The 16038-nt window shown below is 38.0% G+C and overlaps 1 protein-coding gene across 2 annotated transcripts in view; it reads left to right on the forward strand.

Annotated features, from left to right (window-relative positions):
• Positions 1-7542, forward strand: part of GLRA2 (glycine receptor alpha 2) — a 176611-nt gene extending 169069 nt beyond the window's left edge. For both annotated transcript variants that reach the window (XM_034999666.1, XM_034999675.1), the window contains exon 9: positions 5982-7542. In XM_034999666.1, the coding sequence (XP_034855557.1) occupies positions 5982-6260 (279 nt within the window). In that variant the 3' untranslated portion in view covers positions 6261-7542. The remainder of the gene's footprint in view (positions 1-5981) is intronic.
• The last annotated feature ends 8496 nt before the right edge of the window (positions 7543-16038 follow it).

Below are 16038 nucleotides of genomic sequence, written 5' to 3' on the forward strand. Positions count from 1 at the left end.
ATTACTATTTATTATTCCTATCGATCCCCAAGTCCCTGTGACATAAAGGAGAAAACTGAGGCCACAAGAATTGAGAATTTCTCAAGGCCATCTCTCCTCCCCAAGTCCAGGTGACAGAAATCAGCAGGCCTTACAATTAAATATTATCCAGCCTTCATTTGACCAGGGGTCTTTTTCGCGGGGGAAAACCTACTGTGTTTGGACTCATAGTGTTTCCTTTTTTTTAAGAGGTGGGAGAAGGGCAGGGGGGCAGAGGGAGAGAGAATTTTAAGCAGGCTCTGTGCCCAGCGTGGAGCCCGACGCAGGGCTAGATCTCACAACCCCGAGACCATGACCTGAGCCAAAATCAAGAGTCGATTGCTCCACCAACTGAGCCACCCAGGTGCGCCCCCCATGGGCTCACACTGTTTCCTAAGGAGGGCCACAGATTCCATTATGTCCTTGCACTGACTGAGGCTCACTACAACCTTGAGTTCCAACTGAGGAATTTCCTATTCCTATAGAAGAGACACTCAATCCAATCAAAGAATCTGGTTGAGAAATGTGATGGAAAGAATTTTTCCCTACACCAGTTTTTAGGAATCCTTTTCTTTCCTCCTTTCTAGGGCATAGAAGAAAAATTGGAACTATGGGCTCCCCTAAAATCTTTCATTTTATAAATACCATGTTCTTTAAGTATACTGAAATCATTTGCTTGTGACAAATAATTCACTACAATGCAATTCTGGTGAGCTTTAGGTTTATTTTCACATCTACACAAGAGTTATTCCAAATACAGGAATGAGTTAATTTTACAGTAAGTAAAACTGAGGCATGAATTAAATAAAATAACAAATCTCAAATGAATTACATAGTGCCATGACAGTGCTTCATATGGCAGGATAGGATTTAAGGAGATTTTTCTCAAAGTGGGATATAGAAATTGAACGTATTGAAGCTTTGGATGATTCATTTTCTGTGGAAATTTAATCAGTGAATAACAAAACAGAGGGATCTAGAAGTATTTACTGTTCAAAGTTCCTGAAGATGGTGGGTCAGCAGCAATACTTAACTAATTGGTTTCCCGGCTAATTAGAATAAGTGGAGAATATATGCCTAAAATTCTTTCCATACTGGGAAGATCTGATTCTCCCTGTTAATATGTTCAATTAAGCTGTGCCTACAGATTGTTCTTTCTTTTAGCTTCAGCTTAACCATGACTCAAGCTCATCTCCATTTTACCCTCATATAGGAATCTTGCCATATTACCACATTTTATTCTGAACCTGCTATAAAGGCAATTAGTCATTCATTATAACACAAAAATTCAAACTGGTTGCAATTATGTTTTCTGAATCAAAACCATACCCTTTGATGTGGATAATTTAAAGTTCTATGTTTAAAATGCATTGAATGAGTCATAATGGTAAGTAAGAAGACCCTTAAACTAGCATTCATATCTTCTGCATGTGAAAAAATTAAATGGATAATTTCTACCTATGACAAATTTATTTTTGTGGTGGAGAATTTTAAAGAATGGATTTAATTAGCTGTAACTATGCTCAGAAGCATAATTTGAAGTACCATTGAATGAATGAAGAAAGTATTTTCAAGAATAGAAAAAGCCCTCTTAAAATTCCCTTTTGTTCATTACTCAACAAATGTTTATTAAGCAGCCACAGTTTGCCAGGCAATGTACAACTTAATGATAACCTAACCTGGCATCATTCTACTCTAGCTCTGTACTTAATTGAATGAGTTAATCTCTTCGGCTGTCCATTCACAGTATGTGAGGAGAAACTATAGAAATTAAATGAATGAGTCAGTCTGAAAAGAAACATGGATGTGGGTATTTAGGTTTCCTTTTGTTCTGCATGCTAAAGCAGGTTACTAGCTAACTAACTTTTCTATTTCTTCAGGGATCCAGGAATTTAAAAAGAATCTTATCTCACTCAGGCAGTGATCTATATGCTTAATCATGAGTTTCTAAATGTTTATAGAGGTGAGAACAGCAATTTGCAAGATTCTACAGATATGGAAAGGAAAAACAGCACAGTAAGTTTAGGCAGATAAGGGGAAATGTACTTTGAGGAATAGTTCCCATTCGAAAAGTAATTTTATACTTAATAATATAGAATAGGTTCAGCATTTTAGAGCTGGACCTTAAAGCTCATCTAGGTCACTGGTTTCCAACCTTCTGCATTAGAGTCACTGGATTTTAAGAGTCTCATGCTCTACCGACTGAGCTAGCCGGGTGCTTGAGTCACTGGATTTTAAATCTCCCTAGAAATTCTAATTCATTTGGTCTGGAAGGGGTTTGGAGGGGAGGCAGGCATGCATATACTTGTAAAAGTTCCCCAACAGTCAAAGCTGAGACCCACAGATCTAGTCCAGCCTTGACATTTTTGGTATGAGGTCCCTGAGGTCTTTATTTAATTAATTCATTTATTTCATTTTAAGTAGGCTCCACGCCCAGTGTGGAGCCCAACACGGGGCTTGAACTCACAACCCTGAGATTGAGACCTGAGCTGAGATCAAGAGTAGGACGCTTAACAGACTGAGCCACCCAGGCGACCCCCTGAGGTCTTTAAAGAATAAATAACTTGCTTAGGATCAACACAGCTTACAATGCTTGGAGCCTGACCTAGAACCCAAATATCCAAATTCCTAGTCTGTATCTCTGTTTACTAAACCAACTGGCACTGTTTTACTTCTCTCACTCAGTAGTTGAGATCTAATTACTAGTTAGTAATAGAAAGTTCAAGACAGCTATAACCCATGTGACTCCCAAGTCCCCTCCCCCTAATGACCTGTGTGGTTCCTTTCTTGCTAAGTACTGAATAAATCTTCTGATAACATTGTAATAATTAATATGTTTATGCCACATTTTTAAATACTTCACTTATTTAAAACTTTTGCATCTATAAATCATTCACATTTTAAGACAAAGAAAACAGATTCAATATTTGAATCTGAGTCCAATTAAAGTCTTCATTTTTGAGCTTATATAGCTGGGCACATCAAGATACTCTAATGTCAGGCTGGGTTTTCTTAGCCAGCTTCCTTTTATGATAATGTCTTTAGGTTGAACACTTCCACTGGGTTCTGAAAGCTCCATGCAAGTAGGGCTCTTGTCCAACTTCATCAACTGTTTCTGAGGACCTAGCAAAATGCCTGCCATAGACTCAACACTCAATAATTCATTGTTGCATGAAAAATCCTTCATTATATTTTGTTAAGAAATGAGATAGAATGTCTTAAACCAACTTGTATAGAATAATCCCATATAAATAAAAGTACCAGGGAGATGATTTTATAAAGGAGTAGATTTACAGTTACTTTATTATAAGAGCTCTGGCCTGATTTTCCTGCCATAAATTTGTCCTTGCTGTACCATTTGGATTACAGTTGGGCTCTCATTCATACTATGTTCAAGTACTTCACTCAAGATATCTTTTACATGTGGCTGAAGGCACAACTGATATGCAATAAACACCGATAAAATAAAACTCATACCAAGTTTTCTTGTGTTTTGGGAAACATAAGCCTTGGTATTATCTGGCAAAATAAAGAGTGCCCTGCCTTTGGTAACTCCCAGGGGTTGAACAGTATTGTGGAAGGCAGTGAACTCATTTCAAAAGAAGATTCAATCGATGGTTATTTAGAACTAAATTTTTATTTTTACTATTTATTTATTTATTTGAGAGAGAGGGAGAGACAAAGAGTGAGAATATGAACAAGTGGGAGGAGGAACAGAGACAGAGAATCTCAAGCAGGCTCTGCACTGAGCGCGGGCCCGACACAGGGCTCCGTCTCACGACTCATGAGATCATGACCTGAGTCAAAACCAAGAGTTGGTCACTTAACTGACTGAGCCACCCAGGCGCCCCTAGAACTAAATTTTTATTAAGCAGTTCATTTCAATCCCACCTTTCCAACTCCACCATTTTGACCCAACCACACACCGAGATTCCATACATTTGATTCTACTAAGGCTATTTGCACTTTACCCTGAGGTTGCAGTTTTTTTAGTGTTTTATTTAATTCACATAGAAACAATCAACATAAAATACCATTGACATCTGTTAAAATGACCCATGTTTAAATATGGTAGAGATAAATAACAAAAGAATCAATGTTAAAAATTGACACTAGAAAACAGGTGTTGGTGAGGATGTGGAGAAAAAAAGGAACCCTCGTGCACTGTTGGTGGGAATGCAAACTGGTGTAGCCACTGTGGAAAATAGCATGGAAGTTTCTCAAAAAGTTAAAATAGAACTACCATATGATCCAGCAATCACACTACTAGGTATGTCCCCCAAAATTACAAAAACACTAATTCAAAGGGACACATGCATGCTGATGTTTACAGCAGCATTATTTACAATAACCAAGTTATGGAAGCAGCTCAAGTGTCCATCAATAGATGAATGGATAAAGAAAATGTGATATATATAGATACACACACACACACAAACACACACAATGGAGTATTACTCAGCCATAAAAAAGAATGAAATCTTGCCATCTGCAACGACATGGATGAAGCTAGAAAGTATAATGCTAAGTGAGTAAGTCAGTCAGAGAAAGAAAAATAGCATATAATTTCACTCATATGTGGAAATTAAGAAACAAAACAAATGAGCAAAGGGAAAAAAGAGAGAGAGAGAGAGACAAACCAAGAAACAGACTTAACTCTAGAGAACAAACTGATGGTTACCAGAGGGGAGGTGGGTGGGGGGATGGGTGAAACAGGTGATGGGGATTAAGAGTACACTTATCATGATGAGCACTGAGTAATGTAGAGAATCGCTGAATCACTGTATTGCACACTTGACATTAATATAATACTGCATGCTCACAATACAGGAAAGAAAATGAAACGCTTGATTAGGGCATCTGGGTGGCTCAGTCGGTTAAGCATCTGTCTTCAGCTCAGGTCATGATCTGGGATCCCGGGATCGAGCTCAGCAGGGAGTCTGCTTCTCCCTCTGCCCCTCCCCCTACTCCTTCTCTCTCTCTCTAATAAATAAATAAAATCTTAAAAAAACAATTTAAAAAATTAGATTGCCTAAAAAAAATTGACACCAGACAATTAGCCATGGTAGAAATATTCAGCACCACATAGTGAATGTTTAATCTCTGATATATAGCTGAGATGAACTAGAGGACTGGAGGGGAAACAGGTATACATTCAGGGGGTTAATCTTAGGTCTAACATTAACATTAAAGCCAATGTTAATGGAAGGAACTAGGCTGTGAATGGGCCACAAATTTGCTAGCTAAATTTTCCTAAATTTAGGAAAAATTTACAATTTCTAAAATTTCCTAGCTCAAGGCCAGGTACACAGCAGGGATTCAGTAAATGATTTTTTGAATGAATGAATGATGTGTAAGTGAGTAAATGAACAAAGGGTCCTCTATATAGATGTAGAGTATAATATTTGGATCTGGAGGCTTGGCTTTAAAACAGTCCATTCAAAGTTATGGATCAATAAACTAGATTTTGGGAAAGTCAGTGCTGAATATAATGTAAGTGTTTCTGTTTGTTAATTAAAATGACCACGAAGTCGTTATTCTTTTTTTTTTTTTAAAGATTTTATTTATTTATTTGACAGAGAGACACAGCGAGAGAGGGAACACAAGCAGGGGGAGTGGGAGAGGGAGAAGCAGGCTTCCCGCCAAGCGGGGAGCCCGATGCGGGGCTCGATCCCAGGACCCTGGGATCATGACCCGAGCTGAAGGCAGACGCTTAACGACTGAGCCACCCAGGCGCCCCCAAAGTCGTTATTCTTACTCTTAATTTTTCAGCCTGAAAGTTAATAAACTATATCTGTTCCATGAATAATTGAGTTGAACTTGAAAGAGAACTCCACATTCCAAAAGCCTCCCACACTACCAGTTAACTGTGATTTATCCTTTTACTTCTGAAGAATTTTAAGCATCTTCCATCTGATCTGACTGACAATCAATCTGTGCTTCCTCTGTCTTTATTCTCCCAGGAAGAAGATGTTACTCGTGAAAGTCGTTTTAATTTCAGTGGTTATGGGATGGGTCACTGCCTCCAAGTGAAAGATGGAACAGCTGTCAAGGCCACACCTGCCAACCCACTCCCACAACCCCCAAAAGATGCAGATGCCATCAAGAAGAAGTTCGTGGACCGGGCAAAAAGGATTGACACGATATCTCGAGCTGCCTTCCCGTTGGCCTTCCTCATTTTCAACATCTTTTACTGGATCACATACAAGATCATTCGGCATGAAGATGTTCACAAGAAATAGATGTGCCCTTCAGACCCTGGACTTTCTTGCCTAACTATTGTGCTTGTAAATACACAGTGAAATTGTCTTTATATCACTTTGACAGAGGAGGAGACCGGGGGAGGGGGGCGGGAAGATCATGAGAGCAGGTTTCCTGGCACCTACATGAATAAAGATAAGTTATCTGGGCAATGAAGGAAAATGTTTGCACAAAATTAAGGTGTTACAGAATCATGTGAGCATAATTCTCTTCACAGTCTTTAGCATTGTTCTTTCAGATGATGTATTAATTAGACATGATATGCAAGGTCAAGTTCTCGAAAGCTATTTGTCTTTGGTTTGGTCTGGTTTTGACTAATTCTGGTACTGAAAAGTTAGCTTAGACCACACACACACACACACACACACATACACACACACACATGGAAAATGCTTACCATCTGACCATAGTGACTAGCCTATAGTGAGTCAAGGACCAAACTTTTTCAGGAAAATGCTGCCTCGTTTTTAAAACAAGTACTCTGAGCCACAGAGTCTGAGCTACAGTTCTTTACAATGTCTGTAATTAGTGTTTCACCTGAGAAATCCTTTTGTGGGTCATAAATTATTTCTACTTATTGAGAAAAAAACAACAGAAAATAAACACCAACCACAAAGAACAGATTTCTACTTTACTGTCCGTGTAGGTGTGCAATTTAATATTATTTTTCTTTCCTAAATGTAATTTGGGGGTTTAAATTGTGTGTCATAACTGATTTGATAGTATACCCTCTTAAAAATAAATGCCCATTTTATTTTAGATCCCGATCAGCACACTGTATTTTTTTCGCTTTAGCTATATTTACATGTGACTTTAACTGCTCAAGTGTGACTTAGCCATTGCAACCTCTTGGCCACAGTATTTATGGAGATGGTGTGTCCTGAATGATGTAGCTCATATTAGCTTGAACTTTCCATTTCTGCTCTCATTGTAGGTGTAACTACTAGTCCTAATGTCAAATGACCCATGATTTCTACTGTCAATCAAGTGAATATTGTTTTAAATATCCTTAACTAACTTAAAGAATTTTAAAATTGTACTGTGATTTTCATAACCTGTTGCCTTTTTGGTACCAGAGCTACGTGGTTTGAATCCTGGCTACATGTTTTAAGTAAGAAAAAATAAATAAAAGACGTATTTTTGCTTACTCAGATAAAAGACAACCTGTAAAAATATAATGAAAAACTTAAATTTTACATGTGCTGTCAAAGGGATTATTAAAAATATTTGTTCAATTTCAATAAAGCTAAGTGTGCCACAAAACTTCCCTAAGAGTCTTGCCATTTTTGCACCACAATGTAAGTAAGTTGGATGACAATGGTAACTTGGATTTTTGTTTCTGGTCTTTCTCACAAACTTAAAGCACTTAGAGCTATGATGTTCTGCCCTAATATAATAGTTGCTTATAGTGTCCCCAGGAAGAAAGGAAAAATATTATTCTCCTTGCAGAAACAGAGAAACAGGTATGTGGAACTACTGGGAGTCACTGTGGGCAAAATGAATAGTGGATACTTCGTATGAGCTCTGCAAAAGTTCCAAGAACACTGAGGGATCATGAAATACCAAAATGAAAAGAAATTTAAAAGAACAATCTGTCCACCTAGCCATCCTGGTTTTGTCAGGAATGGAGTTCTATGATGAAAAAAAAAAATCTGAAAACCTCAGTGAAGTAGAGGAAATTCACCTTAACCCCTTGCAGATTTTCCTTAATCAAAGAAATCCATCATCATATTTTCAGATAAGATGCAGATTTATAAGTTAATGTTTATGGCCTTTTAAACCTATTCAAATATTGAATCATTTCCATAGAGAGGAATATTGTAGAATGGCTAAAAGCAGGAATTTTGCAGATAGAAAGATTAGCTTGGCCACCTATCAACAGTGTGATCTTGGATAAGTTACCTGACTTTTCCTGAATAGCTCCTGTTTCATAGAGTTTTAAGAGGATAAAATGAGAAAAATGCAAGTAAAGCCATTAGCTTAGTGTCTAACACACAGTAAATTTCCAATAACTAATAGATAATAGTAAAATTCTTATTATCATGAATAGTATTGGTTATCCACTGGGAAAGAAGCTTTACAGTTCCTCACCTTGGCAAGATTAATGCTATGTTTTTTGTATCATTCCTAAAACATCATTTCTGTCCTATTGCTCATTCCTTTCCAAACAAATAAGGCAAAGTCTTTGATTGTTCTCATTTCTCTTCCTCCCACTAAAAAGTAGTAAACTGAGGCTAAAATGCCTTCCAAACATGGGCCTGACTCCGTAAGTATCTTAGGAAGAGCCCTGATGTTGCTTATGGAGGGATGGGGAGGCACCTTGGGGGATAATCCTAAGCTAAATGATCATATCTAATCAATGTGTGTACCATATAATTTTCAGGGGGGTGTGGTCCCCACATCAGACAGTTTTAAAAAAGATTCTCCTCTAAACATACCTGCCAGCCACTCAAGTAGGCAAAGACATCCTGGATGGCAAGAGGGATTCTTGGCTTATCTCTGATTCTAGTCTACATTCAGTGGAAAGAATTCTTCAGTGCACTGATTTGAGTTATATAAATAAGATAAAATCTCAGGGAAAAGATTTTTGAGCTGCATACTCTGGCAAAATAGATAACTCCCCTATAATGTTATTGGAGATTTTATTTAGGACATTTTTCTTTCATAATAGTATTTGAAGGAAAATAGTTCAAGAATAAAAACATGGATCTGAGGAAGAGAACTTACCAGTTTTTATTAGATTGGAAGCTTCTGGAAGAAAGTGGCTATGTTTTCGTGGGTTCTCTGCACTGCCTGCCAAAGCTCAAATGCCCAGTGAATATTATTACTACAGCTAGGAAAAAGTTGGTGAGGGAGGATATGATGTGCCTATTGACAAAGTTATATAAGTTTTTCCCAACAAAGCAATGACATGAAGTAACCAACTACTGCTACCATTTCTCAGACAATGGATTAGTGGGAGATTTGTCTTTTAAATATTTTTGAATTCCTACCATTCGGTTTTAACAACAGATAGAGATGACTTAAGGCTTAAGACTCTTTATGGCATTCTCAAACACCTTGGCCCCAAACAGATGCTACAAACCAGACTTGCTGTAGATATTTTTAAAATCCTTCCAGTGTTAGCATTAAGCTCCTCATTTGTGCTGCTGAACGGAACTGCCAAATTCTGAAACCAAATTTTCCAATAAAGATTAAATGAGTATCATTTTATAATATGCTTAGTCAACTAATATCAAATAAGAAAGTTCTATCCAAAACACAGCACAAAATTCCCTATCATAAGATTCACAGTTTTGGAAAAAAAAAAATCTATTGAGAATTTTTTTTAATTTATGCATTTCCTAGTTTAAGCCCGAAGCCAATTTGTGGAATGAATATAAGTCATATGTCTGCCAGATATATTTTTTTAATCTTTCAGCCTCTGCTTTAAACTCTTTCTTATTTTCACCAATTTGGGTTTTCTTAAGTATAATTTAAATGATTCAAGTAATGCATGCTCTTCATAGATCACAAAGTAGAACTAAAGATAACACCACAACCTCATACTCATACAGTGCTTTCAACATATCAGAATGTTTTGATGTCCACAATAGCATTCAATTCTAATAATTGTCCAAGGTGGCCAGATCCAAAGGATCATATCCATCCTTTGGTCAATAGATAAACAGAAGCTCCATGAATTAAATGCCTCACCCAAAGTCACCTGTCATATTGGGGGTTGAACATCCAGCATAATTTGTTTCCTAACTCCTCAGACTCTTACCTGTTCACTATATACACTGTGTTTAGGAAAATAAAAGCTGAGAAAGTAAAAAGTCATAGTACCACTGACTCACTCTCATGGATGACAAAATAATTTGGTAAAAGAGGGCATATAACAGATTTCTGTTGAAAATGCCTAAGAGAAATTAATACTACATACAGCATTAAGAATATCCTCACAGAGAGTAATATCTTATGCAATTGATGGCCAAAAAGATACTGGGGGTGACAAAAGACCAGCAGAACTCAATTTAGGAGGTGTTATTTCCATTCTTGAAAAAGGGAAAATGACCTTCACATTGTTACACATGCCCCACATAAGAAAAAAATGCAATATTCCTACTTTGATGCAAACACATTAAAAATAATAAGTAATATAGGGCGCCTGGGTGGCTCAGTTGGTTAAGCTTCGGGCTCTTGATTTCGGCTCAGGTCATGATCTCAGGGCCGTGGGATCAGGCCCGTGTTGGGCTCCGCGCTCAGCATGGAGTCTGTTTGAGATTCTCTCCTGCCTCTAACCTTCCCCCTGCTTGCATGCTCTCTCTCAAAATAAATAAATAAAATCTTAAAAAAAACCAAGTAATATAGTTTCCCCCAAGCTGAAGGTAGTGTATATGTGATGCTTTTAGACCATGAATCAGCATTTAGAAAGCACATTATCACCTTGGCACAAATGATTCATAAATAGGTGAATGTGTCTTCAAAGAGGAGAACAAAGCTCTGGGGTGCTCTTTTGAAGTGTGTATAACACTGGCCTTCTGGTAGGACCCAGGGCTGGTCATGAAATGGACAGCTTGGCCAGTCCTCATGCAGACTGAAGCCTCATGAGAGGTTCCAGGTCCCCAAAAATAATAGAATCAAGAGCTAGGAGACCCTTCATGTGCCAGGATCAGAACTAACGAAGACTTCATCAAATCCAATAGATAATCATTTCCTGAGCTACTCCTGCTTTCTAAGGAGAAAGATGTAGAGGCAGGGTAGTGAGAAAGGGAAAAGAGATCAAAGAAATACAGTAGTCAGAAAGTTCCTTTTAAGGCATAAATCAGATCATGTCACTCTGATTTAAATCTCCAATGGCTTTCTGACTTAGAGGATAAGCCAGAATCTTCATTATGGCCACGTGATCTGACCTCCCTACCTCTCTCCCATCACCTTCTCCTATCCCCTCTCCCTCCAGGCATACTGGCAGGTGCTTAAACATACCAGCCACAGTTCTACTTCAGAGTATTGCATTTGCTGTTTCCTCTGCCTGGCACCCTCTTCCTTAGACCAGGATTTGCGAAACTTTTTAAAGGCCAGACAGTAAATTGTTTAGGCTTTGCAAACCATACAATCTCTGGGCTATTATTCAACTCTGCTATTGTGTATGAAAGCAATCATAGACAATATGTCAACAAATGAGTGTAGCTGTATCCCAATAAAACTTTATTTACAAAAACAAGTGGCAAGCCAGATTTGCCCCACGGGCAGTACTCGACCAACACGTGCTCTAGATACATACAGGGCTTACTCAGTCCTTTAATTCAGGCCTCAGCTCAAATGTCTCTCTATCAGAGAAGGCTTCTCTGACCATCCTATATAAACTAGTACCCTCCAACCATTATACTCTATTACTCATTCATGCCTTATGTTTTGCATAGCATTTGTCACTTCCCAATTGATGCTTCTATGTGTTTATTGGCATGCACACATACTTGAAGGACAGTTTCATGTGAGAAAGTAGAAACACAGGGATACACATTGTTGTATTCCCTGATTCTAGATCTGTGCTTGGCACTTAGTAGGTGTTCAATCAATATAGTATTTGTTCAATGAATATTGAATAGTTAATACTTATTAAGGAGTTAATTGAGTGTTTGCACGGGAGGCTAGGAGATGGAAGTAAGCAACCTAATACTAGCCAGTTAGATAAAAATTGCTTTCAAAACTTAAGCAGGTTTTGGGTTTGTAACGATGAAGAAATTGTACCAGATTAGCATTTTCCAAAGTGTGTTCTGAAAAACCCTATTTCTACAGACCCTTAAGGTCTGGGATATTAGCCATCCTGCCTGAATTGAGTTTTTGTAGTTTCCCATTGACTTTTATCAAAAGATGGGGGCCTTCTAAGACATGGGGTTTCTGAGAGGTACCGCAGGGGATCTCAGGCATTTCAAACATATTTCTCTTTACCTCTGCTATGTAGTAGCAACTCAATTTCCCCTTGGTAGTCAGGATCAGTCACCCCAGCTAGTACAGTAACCCCCTTCTCTGTCTGCTGGCACAAGGAGCCCAAAATGCCAGGCAGCAGTCTCAACTTCCAGTTCTATCATTGTGTCTCTGCGAGAAAGCAGAGGCACAGATTTCAGAAAATGTTGTAGATTTGAGGCTTTGTAGCTAAATATTCTTAAAGCATAATTTTCAAAAAGATAAAATCATGATGCTCAAGCAAATATAAAGTTAACACATGTCAAAATTAATTTAACTTAATAACTGATAAAAAAACAGTAAAATGTTAAAACCAGTCCAAAGAGCATTTGGGAAGTTAGGTATTTACAAGCATCGCCAGGGTAAGTTTCCAGAGTTAGACACACAGCCAGCTGATGTCCAACAGGTCCACAACCAGTAACCTTTGGGATTATTTCTTCTTTAGACAGAAATTATTCGCACTTCTACTGGACAAAATTCTACATGTTCACCTTTGCCTCTACAGAGTGGTAAAATAGGCCAGACTATACAATGTCAAGCCCAGCACTGCATTGAAAGAGTACCTGCAACCTTTTTTTTTTTTGGTCTATTTCCAAGTTTCAGATAATTTTTATGACAGATCACAATTCAAATCTAATGCTTATCTGTTATTTGACTATTAATATCATACCTTAACAGGACCAAGACCCAGAGCGTTAAAGTGACAGACTCTATATCACACAACATGTTAATGTAACTTTGGGCTCAGAAACCAAAATCCCCTGAATTCTATCCTGGTTTCTTTCTAAGTACTCCCGTGTGCTTTTTTCCATGTATCCCTGGTAGAGAAAGTTAGAAAGGGCAGTTTCTTTCCTTTATATTACTCTACTTCCATGTGATTATTCTGGAAGGCAGGTGGCATGGTTGTAAAGGCACAGTTTGTGGAATCAGATCTGAGTTCAAATTCTCCCTCTGTCTCATATTTGTAAGGTGTCCTTAGGCAAAGCTTTAATGTCCCAGTGATAAGATACTGTAAAATAGAACATAATAATGTCTACCTCATACAATTGTAGGTAAAGACTAAATTGATTTGTATCTGCCACTTAATGGGTAGTGAATAAATATTAGTTCTCATTTCCTTTCCTACCCACACTTAATTAATGTTTTATTTCACTAATGATGTCATTCTGAACCTATCACCTATGAATGGAGTCTATTCTTGCGTGGTCTACTGTAACTACTGTAATTTTATTTTTATTTTATTCTATTGTAATTTTAAATTATCATCTAAACACTAAAAAGCCTACAAGTGAAAAGTAAATACAAGAAGACCATATCGAGAGACAGTCTGAACAAACTTCTTGGGTAAAAGGCGACAAGAGAGTTTTTATTGTTTCACTTTGACCTAATACAGAAAGGAAAACATTTTCCTGATTTAAGTGTTGAAAAAGTTTAAGTATAAGGCATATTCAGGGCCAGTAGGAGGAAGTTGTTAGGAGGACTTTTACTGTATATAATTGACATTTGTGGAACACCAGTACAGTTTACAAATCATTTGCACATAAATTCTGCCAGATTGTCCTGTGATCATAGGAATTGTGGCCTTGGGCAAGTTTCTCCCATAGCCTCAGTTTATTCTCCTGTAATGTAATGGAGAAGAATAATGGTTTCCCATTAGAAAGCCTAGCATAGAGCAGGCCTTCGGCGCATGATAACCACCACCACCACCATCATCATCATTTTATGGATAAGGAAACTGAAACCTAGCACAGTTAAGGGATTGGTTACTGTCAGAGAGGTAAATCCAGCTCTAAAGAATGAAGATGACGATACTCGCCGCACCTACCCACCTTTCAAGGCTGCTGTAAGAATAAAATAAAACCACGAATGTCAAAGATATCCAAAAAACGTATTATTGAAAAGGCAAGTGGGGCACAGAGAGGTAAAGTAACTTGCAGAGGGCACACAGCTTATAAAATGTCACAGCCAAGATTCAAACTCAGTCTGTCTTTCTGCACGATCCATGCTCTTCGTCACCACAGTCTATTGCTTCTTCAATATAAAAAATTATCATGTTGGAAATACATTTATATACAGTTGTATATACACAACTATCATGCTGGATACATAAAATATATATTTGATATATTTATTTTTAGATTTTTATCATATCATTTTAAATTATTCATTTCCTTATCCATTTCCCCTATGAAACTTTCAAGGGCACTATATTAGTTTCCTGGGGCTGTTGTAACAAATCATCACAAGCTGGTGGCTTAAGACAACAGAAATGTGTTCTCTCACAGCTCTGGTGGCTGAAAACATGAAATGGAGGTGTCAACAGGGCCATGTTTCCTCCGAAAGCTCTAGGGAAGCATCTTTCCTTGCCTCTTCCTAGCTTCTGCTGGTGGCCGGCAGTCCTAGGCATTTCTTGGCTTGTAGCTGCATCACTCCAGTCTCTGCCTCCATCTTCACATGAACCTCTTCCCTCTGTGTGTCTGTCTACAGATCTCCTTCTCCTTATAAGGCCACCTCATAAGGCCCATCTTCATCCAGTATGACTTCATCTTAACTTATTATATTTGTAAAGATCCTATTTCCAAATAAGTTCCATTCTGAGGTTCTAAGTGGACACGAACTTTGGGGGAACAGTATTCAACCCAGTAGAGGCACCAGTTGTATCTCATTTTTTATAGCCTTCCAGGAGCCTGGCTCAGTGTGAGGAACAAACAGATTCAGCTAGATATAGCTTACTGGTTGAGCAAACAGGTGCTGCGATGAGATTGCCTGGGATCAAATCTTAGTTCCGCCTTTACTAGCAGTGGGCCTTTGGGCAAAGGTTCCAAACTCTCTATGCATTGAAGTCTTAATGTGTAAACAGTACCTATTTTACAAAGTTCTAATGAGATTTAAATTAGTCAGTTCACGTCAAGCACTTAGAACAGTCATTAGCCCCTAACAAGTGTTCAACAAATATTACTAGCATTATTTTTTGACAGTACAATTAATATTTGTTAAATAAGATAATGAAAGCAAGCAGTGTCACAAAGCACGGAAAACAGCTTACATTCAAGCTGTTAATATTATAAAATATTTTCACATCAGCCCTTTTACTTTGCATAGTCTTCTTAGAGCATCAGTGAACATTCAGTTTAAAAGAGAGAAGGGCTGCAGAAACAAAGGTGAAAAGGAAAAGCTTGCCTTTCCTTCTCCCTCAGGGGAAAAAATTTCCAAAGAGCCATGGAGAGGTAGTATTATTTCTAAGAGACCATGCTAGGAAAATGGAATTGCTTTTCTGAAAGAAAGTAGAAGATTAATACCTGGAGGGTCTAAAATGTAATTATGGTATTGATCTCAGGAAAGCCTTGGATGGATCTAATTTTTTTTTTCTTTTTTGCTCACCAGTATCATTAAAATGGGCTCACATGTTAGGGTCTGCCGACTGCAAATATCTGAACATCACACATCAAAATGAGCAAAAAGTTTCTGTTAATGGATCCTGGGCGGCATCAAGGTAACATTCAATACGTGCTCTTGTTTGGTTCCCACCTTCAGAAATTTTCTTAATGGCTCTGGGGACTGATTTAGCAAGCTGTTAATGAAGTGGCGAGGCAACACTAGGTTGCAAATCAACCTGAAAGTTCTGTCTGTATCCTAGCTCCATCCAGTCTGTGGGTTGACTGAGGGGTCAAGAGGACCCCAAACCTCAGACAATAAATGAATTGAGGCTGATTTTACATCTTTCTTCCCTAGCCCTAGTGAGGAGATGGCTTTTCTTGATTCCAGCTTTTTTACCTTCCCAGCTTCTTTCCCCTCCAAGTTGTTCAGAAT

The sequence above is a fragment of the Mirounga leonina genome, unplaced genomic scaffold, assembly GCF_011800145.1.
Source record: "Mirounga leonina isolate KUSES-001 unplaced genomic scaffold, KU_Mleo_1.0 Mir_101595, whole genome shotgun sequence".
Lineage (NCBI taxonomy): Eukaryota > Metazoa > Chordata > Mammalia > Carnivora > Phocidae > Mirounga > Mirounga leonina.